The 27,105-nt window shown below is 37.9% G+C and overlaps 1 protein-coding gene across 1 annotated transcript in view; it reads right to left on the reverse strand.

Annotated features, from left to right (window-relative positions):
• Nucleotides 1-1,451: 1,451 nt before the first annotated feature.
• The window catches only part of PGGT1B (protein geranylgeranyltransferase type I subunit beta), a 38,456-nt gene continuing 12,802 nt past the window's right edge, over nucleotides 1,452-27,105 (reverse strand). Inside the window, 8 exon segments of the mRNA XM_040540680.1 lie at nucleotides 1,452-2,028; nucleotides 2,031-2,162; nucleotides 7,407-7,515; nucleotides 7,797-7,981; nucleotides 9,523-9,568; nucleotides 15,473-15,605; nucleotides 18,401-18,552; nucleotides 25,966-26,033. Of these exon segments, the coding sequence (XP_040396614.1) occupies nucleotides 1,982-2,028; nucleotides 2,031-2,162; nucleotides 7,407-7,515; nucleotides 7,797-7,981; nucleotides 9,523-9,568; nucleotides 15,473-15,605; nucleotides 18,401-18,552; nucleotides 25,966-26,033 (872 nt within the window). The 3' untranslated portion in view covers nucleotides 1,452-1,981.

The following is a 27,105-nucleotide window of genomic DNA, read 5'->3' on the forward strand; positions in this document are numbered from 1 at the left end:
TCCAGCTGACACATATTTGTCAGCTGAGCCAACATCACCAAGCTTTGAGTGCTGATGAGGATTACATAAGGCATTAATTTTATAAATACAGTCTTGACAGGCAGGCAGAATAAAAGAGTGGGTCTGTTGTACCACACCATTGCTGGAACATCAAAAGGTTGTGGCAATGTAGCTGTTCCACATAATTAATGCAAGCCCTTATAGCCAAGACATTTTACACCCTGAAGGACATGTTAAAGTCACTGAAGTAATTAATTTCTTATTTAGGTTCAGCCTCAGCAATGTAAAGCTGTGGTTAATGCAAAATTGGTACAGGTGGGAAGTAATCTGATGGATAGCTTTTGTAGCTATTTACATTTCACATGTAAGTTTAGATGCATTTGAACTTCAGCTTTTAAAGGGATTTTAAGTTATGGGCTCATTACCTATGAAATTTTTGTCTATCAACTTATCATTCATTATTTTCTAGTCAGAAGACATGATAACTGCAAAAATGTGAAAGGCAATGCAGTCTAGTGTTAACCACACAAGTCAGTCAGAATCAAAACAGCCACTCCACAGGCACACTCAATGGCCATCACCTGCTTGTTTGATGTTGAGTGGGATGTTAAGAATGGTAAATCATGCACGCAGAGTTGGTTATTAACACATATTTTTGTCAACTTAAGAAAGATTAAAGATTCCAAAACAATCAAAAAATTCTGATTATGCCATAAAGGTGTAAGCTGTTTGCTGGGTTCAGAAAAAACTGTGGGAGTTAGTGGGAAACAAATATGCCTTCTGCAGTTTTTAGGAAAGAGAAACTCTGCTGTCAACATTCAGTCTGAAAAGGATGCTGTTATTTAGCTGGGGGAAAAAAAAAGCTGTAGAAGAACTGGGGCACAAGGGGAAACGGAAAACACATATTAACAAGCCATAGAAGCTTACAGATATAAAAAAAAAAACAACCACCACCACCAAAAAAACAAAAACACCCCCACACAAGAATTAGCTGCTTTTGCCCCATAAAGCATGGTTAAATTACTTGCACTGAGAAATCAACTAGTTTTTCCACAGAATATGATTTTTCACTGTTGTGTCAATACTTCTGCTTCTCTACCCTGATACCCTTTAGAGTTGAGAACACGGTAACAGGTAGTGAAACTCAGGAGCCACAGCTCAAGATTTTGCAAGTATGGATTTCCTCCAAGATAATCAAATGCAGCATTCCTCACGCAGCCAGAAAGTATCAATACTGGGTCTGTTTGCCAGCAGAGACTTACTTAGAGCAGCTTATTTTGAGCATAGTGCCATATATCAAAACACCACACTCTCATTAATATCCCATGAAGATAGTATTTCAGACAAAAATACTTTGGCTAACAATCCACCGCATATGTATAGAAGGTACCCAGGAGAACTATGAAATTCATTTAGTGATGCCACACAACTTTAAAAGTCCAGTATATTGAATAAAATAATTTTATTTGTATTTACTTGATTTTATTTCTTTAACAAAGTTTATGGAATCTGAAAGTAGACGATAAAAGGTAACTTTTAACTGAGATTTAATATGGGAATATTCTCTACCCAAAAATATGTCAGACATCAAGATCATAAAGAACTCCAAGGTTCTGTGCTATACTGTATGATATGTAAACAGATTTTGAAAATACTTCCCCATTATATATTTTGACACAGTATGCACAAATTTAAAAAAATAAAATAAAAATGAAGTTTAATTGCCTCAAGGGATTTCTTAGACATAAAGCCATTTGAAGAGCCATTTACAGTCTGTGGTGACAAGCTTCTATATAATCAAAATATCCCCTTTTTTTCACAATGCAGAATAACCTGCTGAAGACAATCCCCTATCAAAGTGATGCCAGCAACACAGATCTGATTGCATGACTCCAGCACTTAAAAGAGCACGTTGGTTATACATGGCTTTTAACCTTGGGCTACAATTATGCTACCAGAACTAAATTCAAGTCTAAATCAGTCATGTAGAGATGTGTGTGTCATCTGAACACTGTTTAGAGTCCTTGTTTTCCAGATCTGGTGAAGATGGTGAAGGCGCTCTGAGGTTCTTGTGCTTACATTCAGGGCAGGATGAACTTTGCAGATACCAGATTCTCCGATTAACGACAAGCCACAGATCCCAAAGTAGGCATGTAAAGCATCTGAAAGGAGGACAGAATATGAAAAACAGAATTGTGTGTCTTTTAAGTTGTAGCAGTCAAATATTCCTGGGTTTCAGCACCCCTGGATAATCCCAGCCAACGAAAACATAGCTGTTAACATTTTAAATTTGAGATTTTCCACAAGAAAACAATTTCTGCTCAAACGTGCCAGCATGAACTGACGGTCTACAATCTCTAAAACTAGAATCACTTTTATTTTATAACAATTCTTGCCCACTACTCAACTTTCTAGTGCTCAGGCCAAACAGCAAAGAATTTCAGGAGCTGGAAATAATTTCCTTCAAACAGCAAGTGTTTTTTCCCCAAATATGAAGGAATTTTTTGGCTATGTGTTGGACTGATGACTAAAGAAATACTAACAGCTGACAGACAGCAAGATTTAGAAGTATAGACTTACCTATCTTCCCCGCTTCCTGAGCAAATACCCTAAGAACAGGAATTCATTAAGTGGCTTGATCAGCTGTAACAGATGACTACCAGCTCTTATTTCCCTGCCCCACTCTGCTCCTGATGCCTACCTTATACAGGGACTAAAGCTTGCTGAACACCCTCCATGACATACACCAACTCAGGAAACATATAAGCAAGTGTAAATGGACAGTTTTCTGACATTTTAGTGAATGAAACTGTTTTGCAGAAGGGTTCAATATACACCAGTGTTAGTGCAAAAACGGGAAAGGAGAATGCACCTGTACTTGGGCCAGCTGGGAAGAAGAGAAGTGAACTTCCCCGCTCTGGGCAACAGCAAGTCATTAGATTGGAATATCCAACCAAGAAATCACAGACTAAATTTGGAGAGTATTAACAAATTAATGTGTACCTTACAAATTCTCAACATGCAGTAATCTTTTACTAACGTGTCAGTAAAGTCATATCTGACTAAAATGATAGGGGGGGCCTCTGAGAGAACAGATGTAAGAAAGGGGAAAAAAATACTGCTGCACAACAGCAGCTGGGAGAGAGGGGTGAGAGCCAGCCCTGCAGCCCCCAAGGTGAGTGCAGCAGGAGGTGCTCCAGGCAGGCAGCAGCAGTTCCCCTGCGGCCTGTGGAGAGGCCCCTGGCGGAGCAGGCTGTCCTCCTGCAGCCCATGGGTCCCACATGGAGCAGATCTCCATGCTGCAGTCCCCCCATGGAAGAGCCCCCGGTGGAGCAGGTGGATGTAGCCTGGAGGAGGCTACGGCCCATGGAGAGCCCCTGCAGGAGCAGGCCCCGGGCCGGAGCTGCAGCCTGTGGAGAGGAGCCCAATCAGGAACAGGGGGTCTGGGGGGAACTGCCACCCACCCGTGGGGGGCCCGTGCTGGAGCAGTTTGCTCCTGGGGGATGGATAGACCCCGTGGTATGGAGCCATGTGGGAGCAGTTCTTGAAGAGCTGCTGCCTGTGGGCAGCCCCCACAGGCTCAGTTCGGGCAGGACGGCATCCCGTGGGAGGGACCCCACGTGGAGCAGGGGCACAGAGTGACTGTGAAGGAGCGGCGGAGACAAAGTGTCAGGGACTGACTGCAGCTCGCGTTCCCCTGAGCTGCTCGGGGGAAGGATATGGGAGAGGGTGAAAGGCCAGGGGGGGGTTGTTTTTAGTTTCTCTCCCTTTTTTTTCACGTCTCTAGCTTGTTAATTATAGGTAATAAATGTTATTAATCTGCCCATGCTGAGTCTGTTTTGCCTGTGATGATAATTGTTGAGTGATCTCCCTGTCCTAATCTCAACCCCTGAGCCCTTTGCATCGTATTTTCTTCCCCTTTCCCTTTGTGGAGGGGTAGTGAGAGAGCATTTGTGGTGGAGCTTGGCTGACCAGCTGAGTAAAACCACCACAGTTAGGCAAGGCGAACTCAGCTTCAGGAAGTACTAAATGCACTAAAAATCATATACAAACCTAATTACCTGTATATGGTGAGTTTAACTATGAAGTTCAACTGTTCTGCAAATCCATACCAACTTAATACTCACGTTCTAGAAAAAACACATTTCTGGGGTCTATGTACTACTCTGCTTCAAGCTACAAAAGACCAATTTTTTTCAGTGCTGAAATACATTAGTCCAAATGTTTTGTTTCATGACCAATTCACAAGCATAGAAAACAACAAAGTAAAGTGTATGTACTATGAGAGCAAAAACTCACTTTAGTGTTTTACATTTAGTAATTGCACACATTCATTTTCATCTTTTTGCTTTCTTTTTTATTCATGTTAAATCTTTACATCCTTCTCTTGCGACACATGTAATTCACCCATGCTTCCAATTCTCTTCTACTGCATATCACTTACAGATAACAAATGAGATGCGTAACAGTTGCTGCATGACTTCCTGGGGCACACAGCAGTGCAACTAGCAACTTAAAAGAAAAGTTTATTAAATCTAGTAGTGATTTATGCTCAAGTTAAAAAAAATGTTTATGTATATGTTCTAACAAAATGTTGCAGTATAACCTGGATAGGCAGCTAAGCACCACACAGCTTCTCCCTCTCTTTCCCTCCTCCACCTCCAGCAGAACAGGGGAAGAGGAAAAGAAGATCAGAAGTGAGAAAACTCCCTGGCTGATATAAAGATTTCAACCGGTAATGCAAAGGTGCATGTGCCTGTAAAGCAAAACAAGGCACTCATATAGTACTTCCCATCAGCAGGCAGGTGTTCAGCCACTTCCAGGAAAGCAGAGCTCATCATACATAAGGGTTGCTTGTGAAGACAAACACCTTAAATGCCATAGTCTTCCCTTCCTCATTCCCCCAGCTTTTATTGCTATGATGCCATATGGTAAGGGATAGTGTGAGAAACAGAGAAGACCTTGTTGCTGCTGTGTAAACACTGTCTGGCAATATCTAAAACACTGATGTCTTATCAGGACCGTTTTGGTCACAAATCCAAAGCACAGCACCATATGGGCTACTGCTAAGAAAATTAACTTTATCACAGCCACCAGACCCAGTACAAAACAGGAAAAGTTCTGTAGAACTGTAGGACTTAGGGGTTTAAAGTTTGTTACAGGTGGCATTAACCTCAGATAGCAAATCTAATTACTAAGAATGAAACTTTGAAAAAAGAAAATGCCACTTTCATCTGCCTCATATGGACATATTCAAATAAGTTTATCAGACAGTTGTAAATAAAGAACTGAACAAATACAGTATGTATTCAATTCTGTTTTGAAGTATGAATCTCTCTAGAAAGCCAGTGTCCATATCCCCTTTATACAACAGTAATAATACTACTACAGTGATATCCAGAAGATTCATTAGATAAAAACCTTTCTTTGGCATATTCTTATTTTGCAAACTTTCCCTGGAATGTTCTATCACATCTGAGTTTTGTAACAAAAACAAATTGAGGCCACTATTATCAAGTATTTAAAAACTCTAAATACTTCAAGGTGAGTGAATTATTTCATATTGACCCTCAACAGATCTATTAACTCGTTTGCAAGATAATTCATACCATTCTCATTACCTTCTCAATTTGCATTTACACTAAGTCAACATGAGTGTGTACACTTAACCAACAGCAGGCTTTTGACAACAACAGAGCTGCATGGGTGCTTCATGTTAGCAAAGTGTGGAATCTTAATTGTGGGAGACATATGACATTCAAGAAGACAGCTTCCCTTCCAGTTTCTAGACTGAACTTGTAGGAAAGTTAACTGTGCATATATGACACTGAAATTTCAGATCCATAGAAAAAAATTTTGCAATATAGTCATTCTTCAGATTGAAGATGTACTGAGCTTTTTATTCTTTCCTTCAAAACTTGAACACAGACTTACAGTCACTAGTTGCCTGAGGAAAGAATCCTGTAATAAGCCCACCTATCACAAAAGTACAAATCTTCCCCTGCCCCTGAAAAATTCCTAGAGCACTTAAATTCAGTAGTACCAAACATAACACCAAAAAAAAAATCCCAGAAGACAGACATAAGACATGTGCTGTATGAATTGTCAGAGCAAGCTAGAAAAAAATCTGGAATACCAGCAGTTTCTGTATGTTCACAGAACAACCTAGTAAATCAGTACTTTACTTTAACCCTCCTGTTCCACTTCTGTGGCCAGCCGGGACATTCAAGTTCAAAAAGTAGCTTACTCTCATGAGAAAATGTAAGAGATAGCAAAAGCTTGTTATATAGGAAACAGCAGTGTTCAGGCAGGAACATCACACAAATCAAAGCAAAACAACTTTATAAGAAGTCTTGCCTTTTTCAAAAATCTCAGTCACAGCTATGTTAAAAGCTAGGTTAAAGAACTTTGCACTTGACTGGCATTTTAAGCAGGTATTTTCTTCCTAGCCTGCTAAGTAAATGATTCAAGATAAACGGAAATTTTCTCCAAGTGATACTGACTGGTCTACCTACTGTAGGAAAAATATAGCTAGTCCTCAGGAAACCTAAGCAGGTTTTCAGGGAAACAGGGGGAACATATCCATCACATACATTGCTTTCAGTCTCGGTCTACCTCAACAAATTCTCAACTGTTGCTCAAAATGAAGTGATGAAAGGATGAAGTATCTGCACAGATTCAAAACGGTCTTGTCCTTTATTAAGTCTACATTTTTCTCTTGTTTATTGATTTTACAGACTGTTTATCTTTCCTGTACAAAACACCACTGAGCAACATTACTGGCCCAACTTCTACAACTTTGCAATACCTTTGCTGAATTCTAACATCTTGTGAAATTATTTCAAATGGAAAGATTTTAGCATCTTTTCAAGCTTTTTGTTACTTCAAATTATACATTTGCAAGATGATAACAATAATTGACTTTCAGATATACTAGTTCTTCTTTCTGTGAGTAACTATAATCTGTAAATCATAGCTATCTATGCTTCGAGTTGATTAAATACATCAATGACTTCTGCATGAGCTTAGAGGATTCCCTTATTAAGAAAGCAAATGGTCTGAAGTATTTTAATCGGAACATTTATGAAGATATCCACTGTACAACGCGTTCCTTAATTGGAACAGTTAAACACATTCAGAAAGGCTTGTCCAGCTCTAAACAGATAGTGATACTCTTTCAGTGATGGTCTAAACAACAATAGCTCACTTGCTCAATGGATCAACAAGAAAAAAATACACCCCCTGACTTCCTTTTAAATCATAAAAATTTCACTATATATTTTTTTAATTTACTTTTTGAAAGAGACTGGGGAAAAAAACTTCCCTTACACCTCTCAAACATCTGACTGCTGGAAACATACTTCTAGCTTTTAACACACTTGCATGATTTTGAAAAGTAAATGTACCTGGATGGCTATCTGGCCACTTGGCAAATCCACCAACAAGGCGATCTTGAGTTGACAGAATGTAATTCCGGTTTTTCTCAAAATTTGTGTATTGGAATATGTTCAAGAGCTGAAAAGAAGAAGGTAGACTGTTACAGTAATATACTAAATCTTAGTGTATTTTTAATACTAAAATACAGTGCCTATCTATGTAGATAAGCAGTGCAATAGAGCACTAAGCTGGTAAACCTCCAAATCCTGCATTCTTGCAAGATGAAAAACCTTTACAGTTATCTGTGCATATTTACATACTGATGCCAAAGATGTAACTCTTCCATGCAAAGAAATGGTATAATGTTTAAGGAAACCAAAACAAATCAGTAACTATCCTGTGGCTGTTTTATACACTACCTTCAATGTGGCGCCCACCCAAAAGGAATAGCAAGTGTCTACAGGTTTGTTGGGTCGTCCATGGTAGCCATTCTGTTGTCTCATTATACACCACCTTCTTATTCTGTTCAGTTCTTTTTCTGAAAAAACTTCTTCCAATTTACCCATCAAACACAGGGATGCAATACCACAAAATGTAGAGCCACCTGTGAAGAAATGGTTGTTAATGAGCACATTTTCAGGGAAGCCTGTAGGACATCAGTCAGAACTTCAATTAGAGTAGTGACAATTTCATCAATAGATTTCTACAAGTTTGAAAGCATCTTTTACATCTAATACCCAAACAAATAAAAATACTTCAGTACATATATCAAGGAAACAAACAAATGAATAAACAATTCTTGCACAAATAAACCTGAATTCATTTTACTCAAGTTGGAGGGTCTCTCAGTGCTGCATAATTTACACTACACAGCAGCCTGGGAATGAGTAAATGCAGCAGAAAACATTTCTTCATATTAAACTTACACAAGAAAGCTATTGAGAAGCTAGCAATTGAACTGAAGCAGAGATGCCAAATGCAGTTTCAGATACAATGCCCAAGAGAAGAAAACCAGAAGTGTCTGATGATCAGAAAGCCCCAAAAGTATTAGGAAAAAATTAAGGCATGGTTAATATGATGAAAAGACTGCTGGATTCTCATGATTGTCACCAACACAAATTATGTTTCTATGAAATTTTTTGTTGTCAAGGAATCTGTAAGCAATTAGAAGAGAAATTCACGTTGTTTGTGTATCATTGCCATCACTTTTTAAAACCCATTAAAACTCATTCTGAGCCTATTATCTGCAATGATAAAGTTACAGCCTGGGAAAGAAAGTAGGAGAGATGTTGATATATGACTTAGGGCTCAAAGTTCTTTATACTGCTCAGGTGCTAGAAGACCACAGGCAACTATAAGGTTATCTTCTTTCTGATGCTGAAATGCAGGAAGGGTAACTGAAGTAATGCTATGTGTTATCAGGACTCCACAGTAATTTAGTTAAGTATGTAGGGGTATAGTTTAAGTTTTTCAACGTTTTCCTTCCTGCAGGAAGAATGCAGTTGGAATACTTCAGAATTTCGACTCCAAGAATAAAACTAACAAAAATCTGAGAGATTTAGTATCAGTCGCATAAAAGTAAGAACTTTCTCTGTCAGGAAGAGACCAACTACTTCATAGCATAGAAAAATACTTTGCTTAAAAATATCAGTCTCTCGGGAATTCCAATCTTTGAAGCTACCACCTGTTTATAAAAATATGTCTTAAAGATTTGAGCCCCCAACGGGTGGTGTAATCTGTCAGAGGAAATACTTCCAGGTTTAACTAAAAGGTGCTGAAACTGGGGATTATCAGGTGCATTGCATAAAATCTCATGCAGATAAATCCACAGAGTAGCAATGGCACACGATGAAAAGGTTTGCTCTGTCAGCAAGACATGATAACTACAGCCAACACCTTTCAACAAAACATTCATGAGGTAAAAATACTGGAGTTGGTATATCAAGTATCCATCATCTGGTCTGATATTAAGCAGGAACTAAGGGAAGAATGAAGATAATATTGTGAGGCATGTTTTAGATTTGCTCCTCCTCATCCCACTTCCTTAAAATTAGAGAAAGAAGGAAAGGCTTGACATACCCTGAACTTCTTACAGCATTTCACCATTCCAGTCAAAATAGTTGTAGAATATTTTAACATTCTTACCATGAGATTCCAGTCCAGCTCCTTGTGCCAGGCCATTATCATAGGACTGAAGAAAAAAAATGCACAAACCAGTTACTTCAGAGCCAAATCACTTTTACAGACATTGCAATTTCTCAGTTTACTAGCAAAATTATCAGACTATAATGATCATTTAAAAATAGTTAAATTCTGAACCTATGCCTCAAGAAAATTCTTGGCACAAAATTGTTAACTGATCAGCTTTGTTTCAGTACAATAAAAACAGCTTTTATGACTTTTTAGTTCATTTTAGTTAAATGTCTGGAAATAGCTAAACATTTCTTTGCCCAAAAGGGAAAGCATATGATGCAGATATCCGTTTTCCTTTCTTATAATGAGAAAGTTTCATTTTTTCTTTAATGGTTACGTAATTCCAAACAAAATTAAACACATAAATGAAATCTATCTCAAAACCTCATTAATATACTAAAAGACAAAATGCAGGTTGATATTGTATATACAACACTGAAGTACAAGAAATGTTTTAGTTAGGAGCAATACCATCAGGCTTTAAATAAACTGAAGCCTGAAATGAGGGGAGACCAGAAGCAACAATACAATAAGGCACACTATTTTACCAAACTTAATCTGTCCTGTAAAATACGACTGTTAAAAAATAATTCACAATGCTCTAAAATTACTTTGTTAAGTGAAAGAATAATTAGGAGCTTCACTCTGACAAACAAAGCAGAAAGCAGCAGAAGTACTATAGTACAGATTTGTTACGAGCAAGAATCTAAGAATGGGTAATATTGTAAATGTAGAACTAACAATCTCTCTTGACTACAAATTCACTAAAGCATTCTGTATGATAAGGAACAAGAGAACAGAGTAAGTTATTCATAAAATGGAACATGCTTATTTTACAAGTGTTCACAGAATACTTAATAACCAATACATTATCACTGGACAAATACCAAACTGTTTAGTGGGAAGAAAAATAATTCAACCTTTTATGTTTAACTTTCAAAGTTAAATTACACAGATCCTATTCCTTCCATATCAGCAGTTCAATTAATGATTGGTTCACGTTCTGATTAGATAGAGAACAATTTTTTTTTCCCCTGACTATGAATTTCTCATGTTTTCTTCAAAACATTTAATAGTGGCTAGAAGATACAGGTCATCTTGAAAGACCACTAATGACTCCCATAGTCCTAACCAAACAATGGCTACAGCAGCTGTCACGTCCTTAGGTATCACCTAAGAATCATATTACTTTGTAGGTCTGTTTTTAAGGCTCATGATGGGGAGAAAAAAAAAGGAAACAAAAGCAGATGTGGAAGCAACACACAAAAACTGTATTTCTGTTTTTGAGTTGTTCCTGCAAGTTGAAGCAACTAGAAGCAACACACAAACTTCAAACTGCAGCTTGAAATTCCAAAGTACAAACCAATTTTAAGTAATGACCGTCAACATCTGAGTGTTAAAACACAGTGCAAATTTACTTTAAACTCTGCAGTACCTTTCGCAAAGGCAATCCGAATGTGCTACCTCACTCCATGGGCCCATTAATTGCTAAGCAAAGGCAAACTGATTAGCAAAGCTAAACTGAGTAAGCTAATTAACTCTACAAACAGTAATTGTAAAAGGAGGTGGTTTACTTCATGTATGACAAAGTAATTAGCTCTGCAGAAAAGCTGTTAAGTGTGCATCCCAGACAGCTGTTGGGATGCACACTTGTTGGGCTGTAAAATTAGCTGGAAATTTTAATAGGTAATAGTGGACCTTTGGCTGATTGGTGCCAATGTATTTACAGGTAGCAGCTCCTCTTTGGGGACTTGTGTGTGTTAAAGAACTAGAGAAATATTTTTAGTTCTTTGTCCTTTTGAACAGGCCTAGGAAAATATATGCAAAAAAACCTGAGGTTTCTGCTACTTGAACACTACATAATAAAATACTATCCTCAGGAAATGTGTAAATCCAGTTAGTACAATCTCTACTTCACACTCTAAACCTTCACTCCAAAAGTTTCACAACCAGCTATTATATCACAATTAATCAACAGACTTATATATCTGCATTTGCAGAGGACTCTAGTGTACCAGGAAAAACAGATGCTACACTTAATTCTTGCAATATCTCTACTTAAGGCCAAATTTGAGGTAAACCAAGAAATGTTGAAAACTGCAGCATTTAAGAGTGCATGTTTGCTGAAGTCATTCAAAATTTCAGCAACTGAATGCCTGCTCTTTTTTAATTAGTGATACATCTGACCTTTGAATATGTAAGCCAAAATCGACTCACTGATAAAAACTGTGAGATTAGAACCTGACAATTCTGATGACAATAAAACTGAACTTTTGTTTTGTGATCAGTACTGTATAAGCACTTTTTAGTCAATTGATAATAATCTTCTGTATGAAGATGCAATTCTTTTTAACAGTTACTTTCCAGAGTAAAGCAACACCATCATCTCACGTTCCAGTCTGCTGCTCTACTTGATGCACCTATCTATATAAATTCCCTGTCCTTCAGCTGTATTATGTATGTCAGAATTCTGATACCACACCATTAAAGAGGAATCCAGAGGGTTTTTTTAAAGATTACTGTCTAAGCAGTCGTGTTACTCTCCATCCAAATTAGCTGTAATTCACTTACATGCAAATTTGAATAACTGAAAAAAATTTGTAAACTACACTTGCTTCATCTATTTGCCAATGACATAGGATAGTCAAACAAAACCACACCTTTAGCAGCTTACTGGCAAGCAATGCACTCTCATTTGTTTTTATTATTAATAGATGCATCAAGACAAGGTAACATTGTAGGAAAACAGGAATAAGTATTTTCAAGAAGGTCTACAGTAATATTTAGTTACATAAAGAATAATAAATCTATCTGTTAAATACATTGTGGTACTTGGTTCATATGATTGAATTGAATTTGAGCATATCTCAAAGCAGGTCATGGAAATAGATGAATGAGAGGAAGGTGGAACAACCACTGTAAAATGATTTTCACAAAGGGCCCCTCTCCATACACCTGAGAGTTCTTTGGACACATTTTCAGCTCTGCCACGTGACTAAGCATGAAGCCAAGATTTCGCTTATTTGCCTAGAAGAGCCTTGTCACCCAGTTAGTGCACTGAAATACATGCTGGTCTGGCGACTCAGCAGCATACCCAGAAAACCCAAACAAAACTACTGTGCATGTGTATACCAACTCTGCTGTACATTCACAATAAATCAACACTTTTAAAAAGCATTAAGTCCTACTGAACACAGTGCATAGTCAATTTACCAGTTTACAGTAAACGTGGACAGAAATATATTATCTCTTGTCACACATTAGTATGCCCTAAGGAGACTACTACCTATAGAACACTGCCTGACAAAATCTCCTGGAGTTACTCTGAGCTAGCCGTGAAAAGATCTAGTGTTTTCCACAGCATCTTCTGGACTTTGACCATGCTTAGACTCCAGTTTTACTTCACTGGTTGACTGAAGTATTAATATGTGTGTTTCCAAGAGGTCTTGCTCTGTTCAGTTCAGGCTTCAATTTTTTTATATATATATTATATATACATATAAAAGTGGGGTCAATTTTCCCAGTAGAATCACAGAAGTTGCAATTTTCAGGTTAAAGAATTAATGTCCAGAGTCTAGAAGCAGTCTGTCAATTCATTTCAAGATCACTGTAGACAGAGAATCTCCAGATGTTTCAAAGCTCCAAATGCAAAAAACGTCCACTTGCCTGCTGTATCAGTAGCCCTGTATGTTGCCCCTTAGGTTCTCATCTTAAAAATATACAGTTGTTCCGTACTTACTTTGTTTTTCAGTGCCATTTTTTACTTTACATATTTCTGTCCAAATCCATATAATCATGTCATTTCTAGAACGAAGAGTACTAGTAATATATACTAACATAATAACCCATGTAATAGTATATTAAATGCTCCTCACACAAAAGCTACCTCATACCTCTGGCAATTCAACTAAGCTTTCTTTTCACCCTTTATAGAACTATCCTTTGGGACCAAAATCACACTCAGGTGTAAAAGAGAGATAGTAACTTACAACTGATGTGATGTACGGAGCAACATGGTAAAGATTTTGCTCTTAAGTGAGCACCCTGACTTGGCTGATCTGTCACGCTGTTGTGGTTTAGCCTGGCTGGCAGCCAAACACCACACAGCCGTTCGCTCACCCTCCCCCCTCCCTCTCTGGGATGGGGGAGAGAAACGGGAAAGTGAAGCCTGTGAGTTGAGATAAAGACAGTTTATTAAGACAGGAAAAATAATAACAATAACAATAATAATAATAATAATAGTATTAATAATAATAATGTGTACGAAATAAGTGATGCACAATGCAATTGCTCACCACCCGTTGACCGATGCCCAGCCTATCCCCGAGCAGCCGCCCCCCCACCCCGGCTAGCCACCCCTATATATTGTTCAGCATGACGTCAGATGGTATGGAATACCCCTTTGGCCAGTTTGGGTCAGCTGTCCTGGGTCTATCCCCTCCCAGCTCCTGCTGCATCCCTAGCCTGCTCGCTAGCAGGACAGAGCGAGAAGCTGAAAAGTCCTTGGCTTGGTGTAAGCACTGCTCTACAACAATTAAAACATCAGCATGTTATCAGCGCTCTTCTCATCCTAATCCAAAACATAGCACCCTGCCAGCTACTAGGAGGAAAATTAACTCTGTCCTAACTGAAACCAGGACACACGCTGTCAAAGGAGAACAGGAAAATTGTTGTCCCTGGTGGGAAACCCACTGAGCAGAGTCTGCAGGGATATCCTCAGCCTGGAAACCAATGCTAACTAAGTTGGGGTTACATGGCTTCACATGGGATGCAGGGGAAGAGAATTCTGTGTCTGTATAAAACTTATTATGGGGTGCTTTAATGAGAATGCAGGGGTGTGCAAACTTATTACGGGATGGTTAGGGAAAGGAACACAGCTGAGAAAGATCAAAGTGGATGAGGGAGGAAGTTTTCAACTTCTTTGAAAATCTTTTATTCTGATCTTGGAAAATAAAATTAAACCAACAAAAACATCATTTAAAAATTATTTTTACTCATTAACTAATATACCAAAAGTCTGCTGGATATATGTATTTAGAGGTATTACGTAATTTTCATATTTAAACAAAGTTACACAGTAATTTAGATGAACCGACCATATATCCAGAATTAATGAATTTAAGCATTAGTTTACTGTCAAGTATCTTCAAAAGTTTCGCCTTGTGTTTGAGGTGTGTTTTTTTCTTTACAATCCACACAGATCATGTCTCACATCATTTGTATGCTAAGAGAACACTAGTTCTTCAGCTTTTCTGCATGTGCAGCCTCTCATCATAACAATAAACTCAGGCTATGTGGTCTTTTAATACCTACTACCCAAATTGACACGAAACATAACTAAAAGCTCTCTTGCTGCAAACAAAAACAGCTTGCACAGACACAGAAAAAAAAAGTCACATACTAGTATTTTCCTTCATTCCAAATATCTAATAAATAATTAAAAAAAGTGCATGACTGGAAACACTTATTAAGCTTGAAGAGATGGCAATAATTAGTTTTTGCTTTGATTCTGTATATCATTTAAAAATGCAGGACTACAGCTCATTTATATTTGAGGATTTTACTGATGTTTTATGCACTTTTTGTCAGCTGTAGGAGCTTGAGACCCCCATTTTTTAAATCTTGCTTTCAACTTCAAGTTTTGAAGAAAAAAGGTCAGATTTAATTTAACTTGAGGTGCTCATAAACAACAAGTAAAATTGATTTGTTAGTATACATATTACAGTGAAAATAAAAATGCAAAAAGGAAAGTACTTTTCCATTTTCAACTCACTGAAGTAGGAACAGAAAAGAAACATTAGCTTAATATTTCAATTTGGATTGACAGATTTTTAGTCATGATAAAGAAATAGAACTAATAACTTTAAAATGTAATAAGAAGTAACACTTTTAGAATACTTACCATGCTTCTTCTAATGTAGTCTATTGCTTTCTTCATATCCATGCCTGACCAGTTATCAAGCATGTAGCAGATGCAGGAAGCACAGTACACAAACCTCATATCATTCTCACTTCCTTCCAGCACTGCACAGAAACTGAAAGAAACGTTTCTCTCATTACATATCTTGTATAGCTTTTCATATTAGAAGATGTGAATTGCCTTTTAAGGAATTGCATTTAAGGCCTTTCCTTTCAAAACAAGTTACCTACTTCTGTTTACAGTATTCATACAACTATAACCCAAAGGTACACTAGATTTGCTTTTCAGAAGATGTGTTTCTAAGTAAGTCAAACAAAATAAACAGAGCTATTAACAACTAGGTGCTTGCAAAACTCTGTTTCCAGAAATGCAATGACTTTATTTATCAAAATGTCTTTATTTATCCAAAGATGTTAACGCTTACATTCTTTCACCTATCACACGATATACTAACATATGAGTTACTATTGTAGCACTTGCTGTTCTTGGCAGATTTTTTTGTCTTCCTGGTAATCTTCATAGCCTGCATAGCTTTTCTGACTCAAACCTCAGGATCAGATTCCCACGTATGTATAAATAGTACTCCTATCACTATTTCTAATACAAATACTGAAAATTACCTGCAATACAGGTTTTGATTTCTTATGGCTACATTCTTTCCAAAGAACATTTTGTTGCACCTATGCTATCCTGTGCTCTCCTGTATGATCCCGTACTGAGATCCCTAAAAGGATGTATGCTGTGATTTGCTGTGTGACAAGTCTGTTTCACTCAAAGGGTTAGTTAGAGTATTTTTTTAAGAATTAAACAGCTGCAAGAAGCCAGAACAATAAAAAGAATATTTTGATCAGTCCTCCTGTCATATCTCTTCTCAAAAAAAAAAAAGTACTTCTGACTTCAAAGACAGAAAGGTGAATTTCAAGTACCACTATTGCCACTATGACACTCCCACCTTGGCACTGGGATTCCAGCATGTACCTTATTATCTTTTTGCATACAATAGCCTCCAACATCTACTGGGAGATATTTTCACTTCTCTTAACCCCAGCGATGCCAGGCCCTACTCTCTGCAGCTCGGATGGGGGATGAAAACGACTGCTCTTTGGATACGGCAAAGGACATTCTGGGAACCAGGACACTTCTTACTATGTGCCAGCATTGTGGCTTACAACTTTTCTCCATCCCTAGGTGACACCGCATTGTGGGTTATCCAGATGCTTAAATCACATTCAGCCAAGGTAAGGTAGAAACGCAAACACACACCTTTATTTAAATGTGTACTCTAACACCTAAAACCCCATTTTTTTAGTTAATAAAATACATGAAACAAATCCAAAGACTAGAATACTTATACTAGGGTAACATCAGGAAAATTTGTTTCCCTCATTTGGGTTATTTGATGTTTCTACCTGGACAAGATGTAAGCAAGTGCCTTCGCACATCCTTTCATTTTGGTGTAGTAAAAGTGGTTTTCATAGGCAGGAAAGTGTGTCATACAAAAAGTTGACTCCTGCCCAACAATTCTACACCAGAGACAAGCAAAGCACTCTTCTTTACCTCTAGGGTCTAGCTGGCTATCTTCAGCAGGGAATACAAAACACAGAATCAAACGTGAGTGCAAGTCTGCACATTAAAACCATTTGTGACACAAACACGTAGAAGAGGTTAACTGCATACTGCTTATTGCTGTGATCAGGCAAGACAGCAAGCAACTGCTTCAAGATGATGGTGTGTTGGGAGCACCTCATCCCCTTGTCCTCCTTTTGGATATGCTTTAACAGCAAAAACGGTCCAATATCTAAAATGAATGCTTAGAAGAATGGAACAGGCACCTCCATGTGCTTGAAGAAACTTTAAACTAAGGCAGAGTAACAAATATTTGCATGTATACATACATACATATATACGTATGTGTAAATATATATATCCCTACATATATACACGTGGCCCATTAACGTCAGTCTGACGGTGCGAATAACAGGTTGTGGTACATCATACAGCTCATTATTCACCACTTACATTCCGAACATTTTACAGGTTTGTGCACACATTACACTACATTTTAATAGTTACGTTCCATTAAAAAAAAAAAAGTTTTAATTATAGAAAACATCTATACAATACAAAGTCTTTTGACCAAAACAGCTCCATAACTAGTAAATGATGACAGCAATTTCCTAGTGAAGTGAAATATAATTACTTCAAGAACAATAATTTCTGTAATTCGGCATTTCTTAAAGTATTTTTTCAAAAATTATATTCAGTAAAATTTCAAAACAGACAGATCATGGGCCCTAGCAGAAGCTTTCATTAGCTACCTGCTTCGGTTTGCATTAACGCCCACCACCACTCATGAAAAAGAACATGAAGTAGATCAAGTGGTATATACCATCTATTAAAAAATGTGTGTAAATGAATCTCACAAGGAAGTTTAGTAATACCATGTTCCTATTATAAGTAATATAGGTTAATTCACCCTGTATATAGATATCTTGAATCTGTGAAATCTTCATACCTGAATGGAGGTCGTTGTCCCACAAAGCAGAGCAAACATCATCTTAACAGTACTCCGGGGAATTACAAAAAGAACAGAGAATATAAACACCTCACTTACCTGAATGACACAGCACAAAAAAAACTAAGACCAATCCATTAACATTCCAATCATACATGCCCACAGCTGTAAGCAAACATCATCATTCTACATATGAAAACAAACCTAGACACAAAGTAGTGTTTGGTCTTGTACACTAGCATGTGTTCTCTTACTAACACCCGCCAAAATATTTACTGACAGAAAGAAGATATTGTAAGATTGTTTTCACAAAAAACATGTTTACTATGTTTCATTCCACACCTGCATTTTATATTAATCTTCCAAAGTGTTGTAAAATATAAAGTATTTTTTACCTTCCATCCTCCAGCTGGAGAGCTCTCAGTCCTGCCAGTAAGGCATCTTTATTTACTCGACTTAAATCATCTCCAAGAATAACCAGACATGACAGACCTGTGTAAGTCATTGCTATGTGCCCACTATCATAGGGATGAGATATACCTGGACCCTAGAAAAAAAGGAGAAACAAAATATTTACACACCGTAAGACCTTATATTACAGTCAGGAATTCTAATAAATAAATAGGTGAACAAAGTTCATTTCTGTTCACTAATTATGGTTAAACTGAAGGCAGGCCACTCAACTTTTCTGAGTCAAACCAAGCTAATGCACAGTTTGCAACCCTTGTAAACAGCTGGTCAATAGCAAGGTTTGGAATAAGGCTTTGCAAAGACCAGTATTTATGCAAGCTTTAAGTACGTCGTCTATACCAAAGCTTATTCTGGCACACCACTGGACATGAGCTTCCTGAGAGTTGAGGAAGCAGTCTAATAAACAGCCAAGCCTCCAGAAGTCCTTTCCACAGACATTTTAGAATCTAATGACCTACAAGCAGAAAGCAGTGTGAGGGATTACTAGTAATCTCTCTTGTTAAATGGAAGCAAAAACAGCTTAGCACCTCAGCTACTTTCATCTCTGCTTTAAAACAATAACCAGAGCTTAAACAAAGTATTCATACAGCAAATAAAGTCAACGGAGAAGCTTCAATTAGAGTTAAGTGATGAGTAGTCACATGGTACAAATCACAAAATGGGTGTCAGGGGACATTAATGCAGCTGTACCAAATTTATTATTTTTCCCTGTGGTGTAGGTACATCCTGGATTGTACACTGCATTACAACACAAAACACGCATAACAAGATGGCTTTGGGTACTTAGGACGGCCCAGTTTGTAGAAAAAGGAAGATGACTTTTTCTTTGTTTTTAAGCATAATAAAAGCTATTTCCATGCTGAGCATCCGTGCCAAGCAAGCTTTTGAAACACACTTTACAAGGATTATGTTAATTGCAATTTTTTATTTTCGTTTCATCCTAAAAACACATGCAAAAAGCAGTATAAAACAAGATAAATAAGTTGGTGTTACAGGTACATGGTATTTTTTAGGCCTAATCATGCTTATTTCCAAAGCCAGGAAGCTTTACTTCAAATAAAGGTTGGACTAGATGATCTTAGAGGTCTTTCCCAACATAAAAGACTCTACGATTCTACGAAATAAGAAGCTGGGAGAAAAATACATATTATCTACTAGACAGCAAGGGACTGTTCTCACACTAGGGAATCAAGCACGGTTGGGAAAGGGAGGCACAAAGCAAAGTGCAAGTGGCTGCAACAGCACCAAAAAAGCTCTGGCTAAGCAACAGAGAAAGGGAAGAAGGGAATGCCGAGCGCTGTACCTTTCACTCCCTGATTTCCAGCCCTGACATCTCTGTTGAAAGGTGGGGCACATCTCCTTTGCACCTGCCTTCACTTTTGTGTGTATTTTGGTGAGACCCCCTTGAGCCTCTCCTTGCTGAACAGCCCCAGCTCTCTCAGCCTCTCCCCAGAACAGATGCTCCAGTCCCAGACAGGCTTCCCCATGGGGCACTCCACAATTGGATGACAGCCATGTACTCATACAGCCGTAGTAGTTTGAGAACTACTGTAGTCATGAAACATATTTTTCTACCTTCAGTGTATGCCAGGACCTAATCCCAGAAGGAACAATTTGGCCTATCATACCAATTTAGGCATTATAAATCTAACAGAACTCCAAATCTGCTTCTCAGAGTACCTTCCCCTTAAAAATTGTAATTATAGCAGCTTAATGCTTGTGATGCACCAACATATTTCAGCTGTAAAATTCTGCCCCAGAAACTCAGGCATATAGGGTGACACAAACTTGTTCTGACACACAAAAACTATTCAGTTTAATGTAGCTGATAAATTTACTTCTGAGGAAAGGAAGTATCTATTCTGAAAACACAAACTTTAACCAGTTCTGGCCCTGAAAGGATTCTCAATGTTCCAGGCCTGTAGTTAAAACTGCTCACGCGTTTTATCAAGTGAAATATGAGACACACATTAGCAGCTGAAATGTATTTGGAAAGATTCTCTGTTGTTTGGACCAACTGCCTACAAAATGTCCCAGCAGGTCCAGTCAGCAACTATGAACAAAGACTCCAAATATCTGTATAATTGAAGTTGAACTGGAATGAGAGGAACAATTAATTTCTCCCTACTTGGAATAACCTGGAAACGGAAGATGCCTCTGTTGATTTCACACAGTGGAGCATGAAGAGCCTGCAAATCAATATTAACTGTGCACCACTGCTCTGTTTACATGTTCTTATAGCTAGCCCAGCTCCACAGCAATGTTGACATCAGGAATAATTGAAGAGTAGCAGATATAGTGAAACAGTTCAACTTTACTTCTGAAAATATTACTTCTAGAGGAATACTGTATTTACTAAACAAGTTTTACTCTAAGGATATTCAGACTTGACTTTTAAAAACCGTATTTATGAAAATTCTACCAAAATCTTCTAATACAAGCGTGCTTGGATATTCAGGAAATTTTCTAAGGCATCTATAGTTATCAACACTCTCCTTTAAGTGGCAATTTTTCCACACAGTATTTACATAAAGTAACTAAAAACTCCTGGTTCACAAGATTTTCTTTTACTGTTCTATACACACACTAGTTCCATACTGCCTGTAAAGCTCTGGTAGCCTATGAACATTTTAAAATAATTGGGTCCTTATTTTTTATCGAATAAAAGTATTTCTAATATTACTCACTGCAGTAAAAACAGGCTGCAAAAAAAGTGTTATAAGCATATATACTGTATGGTCATTAAATTAAATAATACCATCCTCCCCCTGAAACTGTATCAATCACTTCAACATCTGGACAATGTACAAATTTTATCTCCACTTCCTTTTCCTTGCAAACATTTCGACATGTAGCAGTATTGCACTGATTTTCCAAATACAGGGTTTTAGCAATGCCAGAGTTGTTAACTTCTGCAAGTGAGGTAGTTTTAAAAAGGAGCAAAAATTATCCTTGCCTGATGCATATAAAGCAAATAGTAGTCTGTCAGCTGTACATACAATCATGAAGTTCACAGCTAAATTAGTCCTGCTACCTCCTTCTATCTTTGAAGATCACACAAACACTTAGGTACAAGTAACACATAAAATATTGTTCAGGTGCATGATTTCCAAATCGTATATATAGGGAGTTAGGGAGGTGGTCTTGGCATTCGAGAATAGCTGCTAGCAAGTCCCACAACTACCTTTACTGGTAATAGTTCCCTTCAGTAAAGGATTATCTTGTGACAAATAAAACAATTCTTTACATAATAAATTGGTATACTTATAGATATTTTGCTATGTAATTACTAAAAAAATAAAAAAAACAACAACAACAGAAGTGATAGAGGGCCCAATAGCCAGTACTCGAGAACATTTGCCTGAGGGTCCCAAATCCCAATAAATATAGCCAATGTTCCAATAAAATCAAAATAAACAGAAGAATAAGAAATCAGATATGAGATCATCCAGGAATCACTTACAAGGCATACTCACAAAGGCCAAGATGAAGTTTTATACATATAATTATGGTAGGATTTTGGGAGCTTTTGATGGACTAACAGATCTTTGTTTGCAATATGATTTTTTTGTTCGTTTTTAATATAAAACAAATACAGATATTCACCAGAAGAATAATAAACTATGTTCCCTAGTCATAGTTATCCAACTTTTAAGTGTACTGGAATTCATTTTATCTTCAAGACTCCACATAATTATTTCAAGTTCACTGTAATACTACTCATCAAATTTTATTTTGTACCTATATACACCAATATACCATCATCAGTATGCTCACATGCTAATGCAACAGACACACCTGAGCCCAGATTACAGAATGCCTTTGAGGGGACATTTCAGGGAAAACAAACAAACCCACTAAACTAAACAAAACAATACTTTTTTGCATATGAAGAGGCAAAAATTGAGAATTCATTGGAGTTGTAGAAACCAGCCCCACGACATCACAAAGCAGGACTGCTGCAGCTTCTCTAAAAGCAAATATGACAGCATGCCTCAAAGGTTTCAGGAGATAACTGCTAATACCTCTAAAATTTGCATGGCTAGGAGGAAGTGGCGTTATACTGTTTCTGCTGTAAAGGACAGTCAGTCAGACACTGTGTAAAAGCCTGTCCTAAGTTTAACAAAGACACTATAGTCCAAGCAATCGATTTTTAATGGGCACCTGTAGAGTTGGTAAAAAGGAGGGTTTTTTAAGTTCTATACTGTGAATAAAGACTACTTTTAATGCTATAGAACTATCTTGGCTCCCTGGACACTATAAACCAAAGCAACAGCAGCAACTAAGCAAACTATCTGCCTAGGCATGAAAAGAACATTGCTGTCGTCACCTGAAACTGTGAGCTTTGTGGGCCAAGAGACACAAAATGGAGTTATTTTAAGAATGACAGCATTTCTTCTCAAAAAAACTAGCAACAAGAAAGCTGTTAAACTGTGTAACGATTGTTAAACACAGCTAAACAACGAGAAGAAATACATTTAATCCTCTAAGGTTATGTCTACACAAAGGAATAAATACAGAGCAACACAGTGCTGGTGTCCCAGTGCCTACACCATGTGCACTGCAGAATTTGGGACTGCTGCAGTCTGCATCCTTAGTCCGTAGGCCCGCTAATGGATAAGTGCATTTGGTGTGCTCCTTCCAGCTCAGTTTCATTCAGAAAGTCCAGTTTGCGTGCTTCACTCTTGTGGTGCAAGCACATTAAAGTGCACTTACCAAGTTCTCTGATGATATGAACTAAAACACTGCTGCAGACATACTCTTAAGACAGCACAGGGGACAATGACAAATAAAGAAAAAAGACAAGACTTTTAAAGTAACTCAAGGTCATTACAATTGATTTCCAAGTTGTTCGTTTCCTCTGTCATTTCAGAACACTTTAAGTGAACAATGCTGGAGGTCCTTTAAACTTCTGTATACCAACAAATCAAGCAAATCTGTTCCCTTTAACACAGATGCAATTAAAAGTATAAGAAGGCTTGAATAAAAAGCACAACCATCTGCAAATGGTTTTCCAGATATAATAAACAACCTTGTAACTAATTTCCACAGGTTACATGATTCCACCGCTTTGTTCCCTCTACAGACTGGCTAGCTCATTATGAGATGCTGTTGGATTGTTGCATTTACTGCACTGCATGGCACTGACCCAAAACTTTGACAAAATATGATGGAGCATTTTTATTATCTCAGTTTGGTAAAGTTATGTCCTTATTCATTTTGTAGTGCTTTTATTCCACAATGTTGTATGGCACTTACTGTCCTCGACTACCCTTCTGGACAAAAAGTCCATCATACAGCTAGACAAGTACATAATAAGAAGGGTGAAAACTGGCTGGTGGGTTGGGCTCAGAGGATTAGACCACATGTGGTTACCCCAGGCTGGCAGCCAGTCACTTGTGGCATTCCCCAGGGCCAGTTCTTGTCAATGTTTTCATAAATGATTTGGACGCGGGACTTGAAGGTATACTAAGTAAGTTTGCAGACAGCTCTAAATTGGGAGGAGCTGCTGACACCCTTGAGGGCAAGAGGCCTTGCAGAGGGACCTTAGCAAATCAGAGGGCTGGGCAATCACCAATAATACGAAGTTTAACAAGAGCAAGTGACGGATTCTGCACCTGGGAAGGGGCAACCCTGGCTGTGTGTACAGACTGCGGGATGAGAGGCTGGAGAGCAGCCCCACAGAAAGGGATCTGGGGGTTGTGGTTGACAGCAAGCTGAACACGAGCCAGCAGTGTGCCCTGGATACCAAAAGGAGCAACAACACCCTGGGGTGCATCAGGCCCAGCACTGCCAGCTGGCCGAGGGAAGGGATTGTCCCGCTTTGCTCTGTGCTGGTGCAGCCTCACCTCGAGCACTGTGTGCATGTTTGGGCACCACAGATTAAGAAGGACATAAAACTATGAGAGTATTCAAAGGAGAGCTATGAAGATGGTGAAGGGTCTGGAGGGCAAGATGTATGAGTAGCAGCTTGAAGAAGCATCTGGACAATGCTCTCAGAAATAGGGTCTGACTTTTGTGTGGAGCCACAAGTTGGACTTGATGATCCCTGTGTGGGCCCCTTCCTACTCGGGATGTTCTGTGATTCTTTAAACTTATTTAGGTGTCTTATTAAAAAGAAGACAACCAGTTTCCTTCTCACTACCCCCAGTCTTTTTTTTAATATGTAACTATTGAAATGATTGTCTACTATTTTGTTTTTAAACTTTATTCTTAACAAAGTATCACAGTAAACCACCACTAGAGATCCCAAACTAGTTTAGGTTTTAAGCAGAGGTTTTGCTTCCTTCCTTCCTCCAAGCACAGTGGGTGGTAGGATTGCCACTGAGGTTAATTCCAATTAAAACACAGGATGAATTCATCTTACTACTACATTTGGAGCTCACTGCAGACGCCATCTGTAGTGTAAAAAGGGATAAATACCAAAGCAAACCAAGAGACAAATGACCTTATCCATCACATGCTGCTGTACTACCTGTTGTAGAGGTGTAAAAAAAACCTCCTCATAATTATTTTTCCCTTGTTAGAAAGCATAACCTCTGAATATTATTGCCATGAGTACCTGACTGACTTGCAGTGCAGAAAGTGGCTAAGCAGTTGCTAATCTAGTGTAGATTAATATTCCTACAAGCTACTCAGAAGCATAAAGTTATGCTGTTAAGAGTAAGTAAAAATGAGGCCAAAGCATGCCTCACACTCTTAGTCCAAACAGTTTTAATCTCTACTACAGTCATAAGCATGTCATAAGTATATTTGGTTTTGCTCTCAATTTTATATCGCAGGATTCATTCAGTCACATTTAAGAATTTACTATCTGTCCTCCAGAAAAATCGAGTATTTATAATTTGGTACTCTCTTAGATTTTTCATCCACTCTTTAATGAGGTTTGACTCTTCATTCTCAAGCACAACGTAGAAAATACTGTTTCACAGTCCTTCCTGCACACTGGCATCTATAGCCTTCTTACAACCGTATCGGACCTTACAACCTATCGGACCGGCATCTCTCTTGAACCTCAGTTCCATGGGGTATGAAGCATCCTTCTTTTATAGACACTGACAAACTGGGATGAGCAGAGCCTTGCCTATGTTTGAGTGGATATCAGGTGCAACCAGATATCCATTTGTCATCATAGGAAGAGGAAAACTGAGGAACAGCGCTTAATGCTGAGCTGTTCTGCCCTTCGCTACCAAGTTTGCTGATAGTTCTTGAGCTACAGAAGTTCTCCTACTCACACTCAGAAAAGCAGAGTACACTAAGACAAACCACAATCTGTATTTTACTTTCTTCACTGCCCCTGAAATACAAGCACCACCATTTTAGTAGTACTTTTGATTCCTAAAGGCTCTGCAAACATTTCAATGCATTAGCAGTGCAAAAATTGCTGTTTTCCAGACATTCCACAATTGTTTAGTTATTGTTATAAAAAAGACACAAGATCATTTACTACCTAATTGAAAAAGTTCCTCCCTACACTTGCATAACTGACCTTGGAGGGATTGAATGGCATTCCCAAATATGAAGAGCCTCTGAATCCACAGCGATCCAAGTTTGACTCTGGAAAAGAAAGAAAGAAAAAAAAAAAAGATTCAACTAATTTGCTTTTGCTGAAACAGTAATTATTAACCATAAATCTCTAGTAAAATTCAAGACCTGCTAGTTCAACATCATTCTTGGTACTACCAGAATTTGCATGTGTCTTTCAGTATGTTCCCAACCTCAGTTTATTATCATTCTGATTAGTAAAAAAAACAACCCAAAAAAACCCACCACCAAACAAAAAACAAACAAACAAACAAAAAAAGGAAGTCATAGGCAAACTCAATTCCTGTTGTAATGAAAAAAAAAAAGCAACAGATTATTATTTTTTCTTTAATTTTGTGGAACTACACTGTTCATATCAGCACAGAACTGTATTCCAAGCTCCTAAGAGTCAAGGAAAAAAAAGAGGGGAAAAAAAAAAAGAGGACAAAAAAAAGATTATTCCCCTGGAAAAGTGCCCAGAGATAACAGATTTTTTTCCCCCTCTCTGGATTCCTGCCTGTTAATACCATCTGTTCCCAAGCAGAATTGTTTTTAATATACTTTGCAACATACACATGGACAAACTGTTTGCAGTTTTCAGCTAGCACTGATTTAACTTGATATTGTCAGAGTGATATAGATAGTTAATGCAAAAAGCAATTTTTTAATTGAAACCATTCTTCTTTCTTACCTGAAGCACAGGTACAAGAATGTTTTAACTATCAAACACCTCTGTTAGTGATTCAGGTATGATTTCTTTTAAATGTATCACAATACCTATGCATGTGGTATACAGAACTGTGTACCATATACTGTTTAGAGCTAAGCACAGTTTTCAGGGCTCATATCTGTTTCAATAGAGCAGAAGCTCTATTGCTTTACCTCTCATCCTCTGAATGCCTAGTGAGTTTCACAGCACTCAGGTGTCCTTAAATTCTCTCTCCTTCCTTTTTCCCCCCCAAATCATGGAGATTTGGGAAATTTGCACCAGACTAACTGAAAAACAATAAAGCCTAAAGTCCTAAAACTACCACTATGCAATGTGGTCTACCAACTATGGCATAGTTTGACACGTTAACTTCAAATTGTAAATGCCATAAATGCC

This window comes from Cygnus olor, chromosome Z (genome assembly GCF_009769625.2).
Source record: "Cygnus olor isolate bCygOlo1 chromosome Z, bCygOlo1.pri.v2, whole genome shotgun sequence".
Lineage (NCBI taxonomy): Eukaryota > Metazoa > Chordata > Aves > Anseriformes > Anatidae > Cygnus > Cygnus olor.